This window comes from Lithobates pipiens, unplaced genomic scaffold, assembly GCF_037356315.1.
Source record: "Lithobates pipiens isolate NorthernLeopardFrog02 unplaced genomic scaffold, aLitPip1_a1.2 Scaffold_23, whole genome shotgun sequence".
NCBI classification, from domain to species: Eukaryota; Metazoa; Chordata; class Amphibia; order Anura; family Ranidae; genus Lithobates; species Lithobates pipiens.
Genome location: NW_027507785.1, coordinates 33,163,064 through 33,176,221, shown reverse-complemented (window position 1 = coordinate 33,176,221; position 13,158 = coordinate 33,163,064). Strand labels below are relative to the sequence as shown.

At 41.0% G+C, this 13,158-nt stretch overlaps 1 protein-coding gene across 1 annotated transcript in view; it reads left to right on the top strand.

Annotated features, from left to right (window-relative positions):
* LOC143927370 (disks large homolog 2) overlaps positions 1-13,158 on the top strand; it is a 1,494,912-nt gene that overhangs the window by 722,268 nt on the left and 759,486 nt on the right. The window contains exon 9 of the mRNA XM_077451406.1: positions 8,259-8,400. Coding sequence (XP_077307532.1) covers positions 8,259-8,400 — 142 coding nt within the window. The remainder of the gene's footprint in view (positions 1-8,258; positions 8,401-13,158) is intronic.

Sequence of the window (13,158 nt, the reverse complement as noted above, 5' to 3'; positions counted from 1 at the left end):
TATGCATCGGACTGATTCCGTCGGAATATCCGTCGGACCCAATTTTCCAACATGTTGGAAATATTTCCCGACCAACTGGTTCGATCGGACATACTCCGATCATGTGTAGAGAATTTTGATCGGACCAAGTGCCACGCATGCTCAGATCAAATTCCTACATCAAAGCTATTGGCTACTAGCCTGAACGTAGTCCCATCGTAACTAAATTACGTCATCACGTTCTGAATGATCGGATTTTTCGACAACTTAGTCCGACCGTGTGTATGCAACAGTTTCGGACAAGATCCGACGGACAAAATCCGACGGATTTGGTTGTCGAAATCTCCGACCGTGTGTACAGGGGCTAAGTGTTAAAGTGGACTTTCACTCGCTTTTCTGCTTATTAAATGTCAGCAGCTACAAAAAGTGTAGTTGCTGCTGACTTTTAATAAACAGCCACTCACCTGTCCCATGGTCCAGCGATGCGGCCACACGAAGCCCGGCTTTTCTCCCTCGCCTCTCTGTTGCGCCAGCATTGCAAGTGTGGGCAACCGCCTGTGACAGCTTGTGGCTTCACAGGCGGGTGCACACTGTGCATGCGCGAGTCGCGCTGCTTGTCCTGAATGGCCGGGCAATCTTCTGGGACCTGTGACATGTTCCAAAAGATTGCAGGGAAGGAGAGGGAGAAGAGGAGTCACCTAGGCGGCCCAAGTGGAAGTGGTAGCTGCGTACCCACTCCCCCCCCCCCAAAAAAAGAATGACATGCCAAATGTGGCATGTCAGGGGGTTAGAAGTCCTTAACGTGAAGTCCACTTTTGGGTGGAACTCCGCTTTACCTGCAGCAGAAAAAAACAAACAGCTGTGTAAATATCAGGACTGGGTTGAAAGCAATAGAAATCCTTTGGCAGGTAAAACAGCTCCTACATATACATTCACCAGCCACTTTATTAGGTACACCTTGCTAGTACCGAGTTGGACCCCCTTTTGACTTCATTCTTAGTGGCATAGATTCAACATGGTGTTGGAAACATTCCTCAGAGATTTTGGTCCATAGTGACATAATAGCATTATCTTCTTCCTGAAAAGCAGGGAGAAAAATCCAGATAGTAAAGTAAAAGCAGCACACATTACACATTTCTTAGCCACACAATTAAACCCTGGATTGCCCCTAGATGTTAACCCCTTTCCCAGCCAGTGTTATTAGTCAATGTCAGTGTCCAGTAATTTTCACTGGTCACTGTATTAGTTGTGACGGACCGTCCCGCACTCTGCTTGAGTGCTTCAGTCAGTATACCGCCAGAGTCTGCCGGACAATCCGCCCGTGTGGGGGCTCTGGCTTAGAAAGAAGTTTTGACTCAATCCGCCCGTCTGTGTGCTAGGACTTTTGAAATGAACGGACTTGCCCACACACGGAGAAAAGTCTGTTTATTTTGAATGTGGCTCCAGGTAGACAGGACCTGCGAAGGAGGTCAATGTCATCGCCTCCATCAGCGAGATTGACACCTCGCTAGCCCCGTCACCTGGTATGGACTTAAAGGGGAAGCCCTACGCCGAAAAAACGGCATTGGGGTCCCCCCAAGGTCCATTACAGACCCTTATCTGAGCATGCAGCCCGGCCAGTCAGGAAAGGGGGTGGGGACGAGCAAGCGCCCTCCCCTCCTGAGTGGTACCAGGCCGCGTGCTCTCGACATGGGGGTGCCCTGCAGCCCCCCCACCCCAAAGCACCTTGTTCCCATGTTGATGAGGACAAGGACCAACGGCCAGGGTTGTCGGGGTCTGCGGGCAGGGGGCTTATTGGAATCCGGGAGCCCCCTTTAATAAGGGGGCCCCCAGATACCGGCCCCCTACCCTATGTGAATGAGTATGGGGTACATTGTACCCCTATCCATTCACCTGGTGAAAAAAGTGTAAATACTAGCGGAGGAGCCTGGCTTTCTTCTTCGTCGTCGCCGCCGCCGTACGGGGGTCTTGTCCCGCTCTTCGGAGGTCTTGTCCCCCTCTTAGGTTCTTCTGCTGGGCCTCCGCTTTCTTCTTCCAGCTATTTTACTAGCATTGGCCCGGTCTTCTGTCACTGTCATCTTCTTCTCTTCTTCCTTGTGATGTTGACACAACGCTCACTCTGGCCGCAATGGCAGGGACGCGTTTTGTGGTGACTGGGGATGCTGGGACTGTGACATCATAAGGGGGCAGGGTCACCATGTGGCATCACCCAGTGACCCCGCCCCTTATCCCTATATAAGTCGCCACACAAGGCGTCCCTGCCATTGCGGCCAGAGAGAGCATCGTGTCAACATCACAAGGAAGAAGAGAAGAGAAGAAGGCGACAGAAGACTGGGCCAACGCTAGTAAAAGAGCTGGAAGAAGAAAGCGGAGGCCCGGCAGAAGAACCGAAGAGGGGGACAAGACCCCCGAAGAGTGGGACAAGACCCCCGGACGGCGACGGCGAAGAAGAAAGCCAGGTTCCTCCACTAGTAAAAGAGCTAGCAAAAAAGCAGAAGATAGCAGAGGAGTCCAGCGAGAAGACCCCCCAAGGCGGAAGACCACCGGAGCTGTCTAATAAATTATTTTAAAAACTTGTGTTGTGTTTTTTTATTTACACTATTTTCACCAGGTGAATGGGTAGGGGTACAATGTACCCCATACACATTCACATAGGGTGGGGGGCCGGTATCTGGGGGTCCCCTTATTAAAGGGGGCTTCCGGATTCCGATAAGCCCCCCGCCCGCAGACCCCGACAACCAACAGCCAGGGTTGTTGGGAAGAGGCCCTTGTCCTCATCAACATGGGGACAAGGTGCCCATGTTGAGGGCACGCGGCCTGGTATGGCTCACGAGGGGGGGGCACTCGCTCGCCCCCACCCCACCCCCTTTCCTGACCGGCCGAGCTGCATGCTCAGATAAGGGTCTCTAATAGACTTTGGGGGGACCCCCACACTGTTTTTTCAGCATAGGGCTTCCCCTTTAAGTCCATACCAGGTGACGGGGCTCACGAGGTGTCAATCTCGCCGATGGAGGCGGTGACATTGACCTCTTTCGCTAGTTCCGTCTACCTGGAGCCGCATTCAAAATAAACTGACTTTTCTCCGTGTGTGGGCAAGTCCGTTAAATTCAAGAGTCCGGCGGACTCCCGCCATAGTCTGGCGAAGTTCGGTCGTGTGTGGGCACGCTCATTCGGAAAGTCCGGCGGACCTCCGCTGCAAAGTCCGGCGGTTTGTCCGCCGGATAGTCCGATCGCGTGTACGTGGCATTAGTTCCAGATCATCCCCAACCCCATGACAGTCTCATTATAAGTCGCTGATCACTGCCATTACCATAGAATGTAGACACTAATGCCCTGTACACACGGTTGGAAATTCCGATTGGAAAAAGTCAGATCGGATTATTTTGTTGGAAAATCCGATTGTGTGTGAGCTCTATCAGACTTTTTCTGTCGGATTTTCCGACGCACAAAGTTTGAGAGCAGAATCTAAAATTTTCCGACAACAAAATCCGATCGCATAAATTGCGATTGTGTGTAGACAATTCCGACGGACAAAGTGCCATGCATGCTCAGAATAAATTAAGAGATGGAAGCTATTGACTACTGGCCCGTTTATAGTCCCGACGTACATGTTGTACGTCACCTCGTTCAGAATGATCGGATTTTCCAACATCTTTGTGTGACCGTGTGTATGCAACACAAGTTTTGGACACAATCCGTCGAAAAAAATCAGACGGATTTTGTGGTCGGACTGTCCGACCATGTGTACGGGGTTATATAACTTTCCAATCAATTCCAACCAATTAATATACACGTAGACGTAGCAGAACACATTTTGACATACATTTTTGAAGAATTTATGAAGACTTTTTTTTTATTGAATATGTTTTATAACATAAAATAGACAATACCGTATGTTTTAAAAAAAAATAAAAAATTAGGTTTGTTTTCGTTTATATAATAAAAAATAAAATAAAACAGTGGTGATCAAATACCACCAAAAGAAAGCTCTATTTGTGTGAAAAAAAATTATATCAATTTAATTTGCACACAGTGTTGCATGATTGCACAATTTACAGGTAAAATAGCACAGTGCTGAATAGCAAAATATGCTCTGGTCAGGAAGGGGGTAAAACATTCTGGAGCTCAAGTATTTAAAGGTGCACAGCAGAGCACAGTGGCAACTGAAGGTTTCTAGTCTGTCCAATCTAAGCAAGCTTGTAAGAGGTTTATGAACCTATATGAATATATATGTTCAAAATAGGAGTGAGCTGTGAAAACAAAGTAATATATGTCTTTCAACTGCCATTCTGAAGATTTAGTATCCAAGGAAAGGATGCTGCACAATTAAATGTCAAATCCACACAATCAATGTATTTTCTGCTGCAGTGAAAACAAAGGTAAGTACCTATTGGTAAAACAGGAAGGGCTGGACAAATACAATTGACTGTATGTACATTTGAAAATTAAACCAAATGAACTTTCCAAGTAGACATGTGTACTGCTGAAGAAAAATGTGTTTGTTCGTTTCATTCCTTTTGTTTAGTTTTTTTTGTTTTTCTGGGTCATTCGTTATGATCGCAATTCGTCAATTTGTAAATTCGAAAATTTGTGAAAATTCCTGAATTTGTAAATTTGAAAATCTGAAAAGGAAAATCTCAAGGAAAATCCATACATTCAAACTAAAAACCCCAAAATTCTAAATAATAACTAACTAATGAACTTTCCAAGTAGACGTGCACTGCTGAAAAATGTGTTTGTTTTAGTTTCATTCGTTTTTGTTTTTTTTCCGCTTTTTGGATCATTCATTATGATCGCAATTCATTTTAGTTTCATTCAATTTTTTTTGCTTTTTCGGGTCATTCATTATGATCGCAATTCGTAAATTCTAAAATTTGTAAATTCTAAAATTCGTAAATTTGTAGATTCAAAAGCCAAAAATGAGAAAAAAAATCCGGAAATTCCAAAGAACGAAAATCTGAAGATTCTAAATAATAACTAACTAATAATTACTAACTATTAAATTATAGGTATTGGAATTTCCTTTAAAATATCACTGTAATGCCCTGTACACACGACCAGACTTTTCAACATCAAAAGTCTGACGGAATGATTCCGGCAGACTATTCGAACGTGTGTGGGCTGCAGCGGACTTTTGATTTGCAAAAGTCTGACAGACTTTAGAAATGGAACATGTTTCAAATTTTTCTGACAGAACTCTGCCGGACCCAGCTTCTACTGAGAAATCCGCTCGTGTGTGTGCTAGTCTGACGGACTAAAACCGACGCTAGGGCAGCTATTGGCTACTGGCTATGAACTTCCTTATTCTAGTCCAGTCGTACATCATCACGTTCGAATCCGTCAGACTTTGGTGTGATTGTGTGTGGCCAAGTCCGTTCATTCGGAAAGTCCGTCAGAACTCTGTCAGAACTCCGTCAGAATTCTGTCAGGACTCTGTCAGAACTCTGTCAGACCTACAGTGCCTTGCGAAAGTATTCGGCCCCCTTGAACTTTTCAACCTTTTGCCACATTTCAGGCTTCAAACATAAAGATATAACATTTTTATTTTTTGTGAAGAATCACCAACAAGTGGGACACAATTGTGAAGTGGAACGAAATCTATTGGATTTTTGAAACTTTTTTAACTAATAAAAAAATGAAAAGTGGTGCGTGCAAAATTATTCGCCCCCCTTGCGTTAATAAATGTAGAGCCACCTTTTGCTGTGATTACAGCTGCAAGTCGCTTGGGGTATGTCTCTATCAGTTTTGCACATCGAGAGACTGAAATTCTTGCCCATTCTTCCTTGCAAAACAGCTCGAGCTCAGTGAGGTTGGATGGATAGCGTTTGTGAACAGCAGTTTTCAGCTCTTTCCACAGATTCTCGATTGGATTCAGGCCTGGACTTTGACTTGGCCATTCTAACACCTGGATACGTTTATTTGTGAACCATTCCTTTGTAGATTTTGCTGTATGTTTGGGATCATTGTCTTGTTGGAAGATAAATCTCCGTCCCAGTTTCAGGTCTTTTGCAGACTCCAACAGGTTTTCATTCAGAATGGTCCTGTATTTGGCTGCATCCATCTTCCCCTCAATTTTAACCATCTTCCCTGTCCCTGCTGAAGAAAAGCAGGCCCAAACCATGATGCTGCCATCACCATGTTTGACAGTGGGGATGGTGTGTTGAGGGTGGTGAGCTGTGTTGCTTTTACGCCAAACATATCAATTTGCATTGTGGGCAAAAAGTTTGATTTTGGTTTCATCTGACCAGAGCACCTTCTTCCACATGTTTGGTGTGTCTCCCAGGTGGCTTGTGGCAGACTTTAGACAAGACTTTTTATGGATATCTTTGAGAAATGGCTTTCTTCTTGACACTCTTCCATAAAGGCCAGATTTGTGCAGTGTATGACTGATTGTTATCCTATGGACAGACTCTCCCACCTCAGCTGTAGTTCTCTGCAGTTCATCCAGAGTAATCATGGGCCTCTTGGCTGAATCTCTGATCAGTCTTCTCCTTGTCTGAGCTGAAAGTTTAGAGGGACGGCCAGGTCTTGGTAGATTTGCAGTGGTCTGATACTCCTTCCATTTCAAAATGATCGCTTGCACAGTGCTCCTTGGGATGTTTAAAGCTTGGGAAATCTTTTTGTATCCAAATCCGGCTTTAAACTTCTCCACAACAGTATTACGGACCTGCCTGGTGTGTTCCTTGGTCTTCATGATGCTCTCTGCGCTTTCAACAGAACCCTGAGACTATCACAGAGCAGGTGCATTTATACAGAGACTTGATTACACACAGGTGGATTCTATTTATCACCATCAGTCATTTAGGACAACATTGGATCATTCAGAGATCCTCGCTGAACTTCTGGAGTGAGTTTGCTGCACTGAAAGTAAAGGGGCCGAATAATTTTGCACACACCACTTTTCAGTTTTTTATTTGCTAAAAAAGTTTAAATTATCCAATAGATTTCATTCCACTTCACAATTGTGTCCCACTTGTTGGTGATTCTTCACAAAAAATTTTAATTGTATATCTTTATGTTTGAAACCTGAAATGTGGCAAAAGGTTGAAAAGTTCAAGGGGGCCGAATACTTTCGCAAGGCACTGTAAGTCCGGTCGTGTGTACGCGGCATTAGGGAACGTAACGAATATGAATTCATTCAAAGTTACAAATTATCCAAAATAACAAATGCCGCATCTAAACAAATGGAATAAAACAAATTATTAGTAAATAATAATAATAAAAAGTTTGTATTATTATTATTATTATTATTATTAATTCTTTACGTTCCATTCGTTTAGATTCGGCATTCTTTATTTCAGATCATTTGTAACTTCAGTTAAATTCGTATTCATTACGTTCACAAACAGCCAAATTTGAAAGGAAATTCCATACCTATAATTTAATAGTTAGTTATTATTAGTTTCGGATTTTCGTTCTTTTGAATTTATGGATTTTCTTTCTCATTTTTGGATTTTTGAATTTACTAATTCTTGCAATTGCAATCATAATGAATGACCCAAAAAAAAAAAAAAAAAAAAAAAAAAAACGTAATAGTTAAGTTATTATTAGTTAATTATTAGTTCAGATTTTCAAATTTTAGGGTTTCTGGATTTTCAAATTAATGAAATTTACAAATTTATGAATTCACGTATTTACAAATTTTCGAATAATCGAATTTATGAATATTCTGAAAAATTTGTTAAACGGGTTTTCCTTCATTCGGATATTTCCGATTTAACTAATTTGACGAAATTTGTTAAAAGAACGAATTCGGAATGAAACAAATAGTACATGTCTATTTCCAAGCTGCATCATATTTTCCACTAATAGCCACTAATGGCCTATGTAAACCTGCAACCCGAGAAAGGCCTGGAAATTTGACATTACCGGTAAGTAGGGTAAATGCCTTTATGTGGAACTCTCAGTCAACATGAATCAATTCCTGACACAATAACCAGTGACAATATGACTTTAAAAAAAATCCTCACTGTGATTTCTGTAAAGCCCTATACACACGATCAGACTTTCTGACAACAAAACCATGGGATTTTGTTCGAATGGTGTTGGCTCCAACTTGTCTTGCATACACATGGTCGGACTTACCGCCAACAAGCTCACATCAAACATTTCCCATCGGAAAATCCGATCGTGTGACATTAGAGGTAATAAATGCCTAAAAGTGCTACAATGCATTCTACTTAGTATTCATGCACTTAACATTAAAAAATAAATATCTATTCCTACATCCATTTTCAATATGAGCCCTGAGATAAAACACAGTTTTCATTTATCACCAGCATATTCTCCTCCTCTGGAAAGTCACATCCTCAGCAGCGCTAACAATGGCACACTGGAATACAAGAGTCCTCTGACGCCAATCTCTCCAGGAAGATATTCCCCTATCCCAAAGCACATGCTTGTGGAGGATGACTACACCAGGTCAGAAAACGTCTTACATATCTTTTATTTTTAACACAAGCTGCCTTGTAGCGTCAGTATCACTGTGTGGGGAGGACGCCTCCTTAGACTGCCATTGACATTGTAATGTTTTGGTTTTGTTTTTTTGCTGTGGACTTTGAGGAATTGCTGAATGTCCTACAAGCTTTACAGTACTGTGTGTGCTTTATATATTTTTGGGATGCACTGTAACTTACTTAAATAAACTTAGGAACATTACTCTGGCTTTCTCCATTACTTCCAAAGAAACGATGGGTCAATTCATTTCAAGGTCTTGGCTGGTCCAAGGAATATGTTAGCATAAGTTGTACCAGGGCTTGACAAAAAACAGAAGCTAGATAGCCAAGGCTCCTGGTTGAACTCAAGGCACATGTGTAAGAACTGTATGGAGAGAAATACATATACTTTTTGGCAAATAAAACAGCTCCCATATATGTTTTTAGCTGTTCACCTGGAGTTAACCTTGTACCTGGGAACCAGCTTGTTTTTTTAAGCCTTTTGTTTTGCCAATTTAAAGATTATTTCCTGGTTTCTAAAGCATCTGCTGGTTCGTGGGTTTGATTGGTCTGCCTATGAGATTGGCTTTCATTTGTCCACCCCTGGCTTATGCTAAACAAAAATCTATAGCATGTATTGAACATTCTGTCATTTAGTATCCAAGGCTACGGTCTTTTATTTATTTATTTTTTGGAGATTTAAACAGTAGAGAAAGTTGATGAGCTCTGATAAACCCAGGTATAAAAAAAAGTCTTCGGAACATATTGCTACCAGCAGGATGCTTGGGGAACAAATATTTAAATGATGTAACAGAGGACCTCACAATTGCCCAATATTCTCGGTCTATCCTATGAAAAATGTTTCAGATTTTTTTCATGGTTACATAAGATAATGGAGCCATTTTCTTCACAATCTCTAATCACATGGGCCTTTCAAAATGTAGTTTAGAGAAATAAAGAGACTTATTCAATTATAAATTAGCGTGGTTGGCAATTGCAACCAATCAAAACTTTGTATATACCGTATTTTTCTGAACACCAATATACCAGGATTGTTTGATTAACAACCTCCAGACTTGCAAAATGTGCATTACCTTTGCCTAACAAAATTTCAATCTTAAACACAAAAGGGCTATTTATACATGTTTTCACACAAGGTTTACATGACTTTTACCCAACTGAATCCAGTTGAAACTAGAAAAAAAAATGTGAATGTATGGTGTAAGTTGAGCAAATCTTGTGTGAAAACACCCAAATGATGGATGAAAAAGGTCCACAAACGTCTTGAATCTCAAGGACTTGAGGACCAAACAAGGCAGAAGGCATCAGTTTTCAACCTCTGTCAGTCATTAAAAAATAATAGTTTTTTTATTTAATTTACCATAAAAGTTGTAAATGAAAATATTTAATATAATAAAGACAACTCAAGTCTATTGTTAAGCTCAGGAAATATCAAAGATGTTAAATAACCTAAAATAACCTAAAAAATCTCTACCCAAAATATATATTTTTTTTATTGAACATAGGGTCATGGATATAGCCCATGTGTACAAAATTACTGTACAATTACAGTGCCTCGAAAAATTCTTACCCATTGAAATTTTCCACATTTTGTCATGTTACTACCAAAAACTTAAATATTTTTTATTGGCATATTATGTGATAGACCAACACAAAGTGGCACATAATTGTGAAGTGGAAAGAAAATGATAATTTGTTTTCAATTTTTTTTACAAATAAATATGTGAAAAGTGTGGGGTGCATTTGTATTCATCCCCCTTTACTCTGATACCCCTAACTAAAATCTAGTGGAACCAATTTCCTTCAGGAGTTACCTAATTAGCCTCCCTGAGACTTTGTAGAACCATCTTTCACTGCAATTATAGCTGCAAGTCTTTTTTGGGGATGTTTTTACCAGCTTTGCACATCTAGAGAGTCACATTTTTGCCCATTCTTCTTAGCAAAATAGCTCAAGCTCTGTCAGATTGGATGGAGAGCGTCTGTGAACAGCAATTTTCAAGTCTTGTCACAGATTCTCAATTGGATTTAGGGCTGGACTTTGACTGGGCCATTCTAACATATGAATATGCTTTGATCTAAACCATTACATTGTAGGTCTGACTGTATTTTTAGGGTGGTTGTCCTGTTGAAAGGTGAACCTCCACCCCAGTCTCAAGTCTTTTGCAGACTCTAACAGGTTTTCTTCTATGATTGCCCTGTATTTGGCTCCATCCATCTTCCCATCAACTCTGACCACCTCCCTGTCCCTGCTGAAGAAAAGCATCCCCACAACATGATGTTACTGCCACCATGTTTCACAGTGGGGATGGTGTGTTCAAGGTGATGTGCAGTGTTAGTTTTCTGCCTCACATAGCATTTCGCTTTTATGAAACAGTCAAATTTTACTGTCATCTGACCAGAGCACCTTCTTCCACATGTTTGCTGTGTCCCCCACATGGCTTCTCACAAACTGCAAATGGGACTCCTATGGCTTTCTTTAAACAATGTCTTTCTTCTTATCACTCTTCCATAAAGGCCAGATTTGTGGAGAGCACGACTAATAGTTGTCCTGTGGACAGATTCTCCCACCTGAGCTGTGGATCTCTGCAGCTCCTCCAGAGTTACCATGGGCCTCTTGGCTGCTTCTCTGATTAATGCTCTCCTTGCCTGGCCTGTCTATATAGGCGGACGGCCATGTCTTAGTAGGTTTGCAGTTGTGCCATACTCCTTCCATTTTCGGATGATGGATTGAACAGTGCTCCATGAGATTTTCAAAGCTTGGGATATTTCTTTATAACCTAACCCTGCTTGAACCATTTCCGAACCGCCCACCGTGCATATACTGTGGCAGGGCGGCCCGGTTGCGTGAACCAAAGTCCGACAGGCTCCATGTCCACCAGCCACCCACGATCACAGTAAAGAGATGCAGAATGGGGTTCTGTCTATGTAAACAAGGTGGATATCCGTTCTGACAGGGGACAGATGTGCTGTTCCTAGTGATCAGTGAGTCAATCGCCCACACAGTTAGAACACACCCAGGGAACACAGTTAACTCCTTGATCAGTGCATTTTTTAGTACTGATCACTATAATAATGTCACTGGTCCCCAAAAAGTTTCACTTAGGTCAGATGTCACAGTCCTGCTAGAAAGCACAGATCACCGCCATTACCAGTAAAAACTATAAAAAAAATAAAAGTCAATAAATCTATCCCATAGTTTGTCGACGCTATAACTTTTGAGCAAACCAATCAATAGACACTTATTGCAGGTTTTTTTTTTACCAAAAAATATGTATAATAATACATATTGGTCTAAACTGATGAATAAATGTTTATATGGATATTGTTGGATTGGTTGGATTTTTTTGCACTATAAGAGCGAAAATTTACAAAAAATATAGAAAGGGGGTTGAATATTTTTTGCACTGTAAGAGCGACAATTTTGAAAAAAAAAAAAATATATATATATATATATATATATATATATATATATATATATATATATATAGTGAAAAATATTGTTTTTTTTCAAAATTGTCGCTATTTTTTGTTTATAATGCAAAAAATAAAAACCACAGAGGTGATCAAATACCACAAAAGAAAACTCTATTTGTGGGGGAAAAAAATTATTTGGGTACAACGTTGCATGACCATGCAATTGTCAGTTAAAGTAACGCAGTGCCGTATCGCAAAAAATGGCCTGGTCATTAAGGGGGAAAATACTCCTGGTCCTTAAATGGTTAAGAAAAGGGTATGTCCCATATCCCCCCAAGAAATTTTTCTTCTTCACTGATGTGTGCTGATGAGGCACCACTGATGGGCACTGTTAACCTGCAAAGATCAGCACTGATGGGGCTGAAGTGGTTAAACTTCTCCTGAACTTTATCCCTGACCTGTCCGGTGTGTTCCTTGGCCTTCATGATGCAGTTTGTTCACCAAGGTCCTGTAACAAACCTCTGAGGGTTTCACAGAACAGCTGTATTTATAGAGATTAAATTACACACAGGTGGAGTCATTACTAATTAGGCAACTTCTGAAGGCAATTGGTTCCACTAGATTTTAGTTAGGGGGTATCAGAGTAAAGGGGGCTGAATACAAATGCACACCACACTTTTCAGATATTTATTTATAAAAAATATTGAAAATAATTTATAATTTTCCTTCCACTTCACAATTAGCCACTTTGTGTTGGTCTATCACATAAAATCCCAATGAAATACGTTTAAGTTTTTGGTTGTAACATGACAAAATGTGGAAAATTTCAGGAGGCATGAATACTTTTTCAAGGCACTGTAGTTACATTTGCCCTGACGTGAAATTCCTCTGCCAGTCTCATCAAGGTGTCACTAACAATCAAGGCTTTACATGTGAGTTTTACAAGCAGGGCTCCAACATCGGCTTCCAATAAAAAGTTGAAGAATAGATTTGGTAAGAGACTTTCCTTAGAGAAATACAACATGTTTTGACAACCATCTGGCCTAGGCGCCTGAACTAAATTTAAGCTATGATGACCTTATCCTTTATGGTTTTTTAATGTTTTGCCTACTGGGTAAATCATTGTGAAGCACAACATGGAAATCTTTTAAGGGCAACTAGCATCCACCGTCTGCATGTACGTTGGATTTCATCCACTACTTCCAACTAAGCTATGTGTCACATGCATCAGAGTTCTGTTGTGATTGTCTGCTACCTTAAACTCACATGAACTGTTCCTTCTCTGTGGGTAATTTCATTACGAATTAAA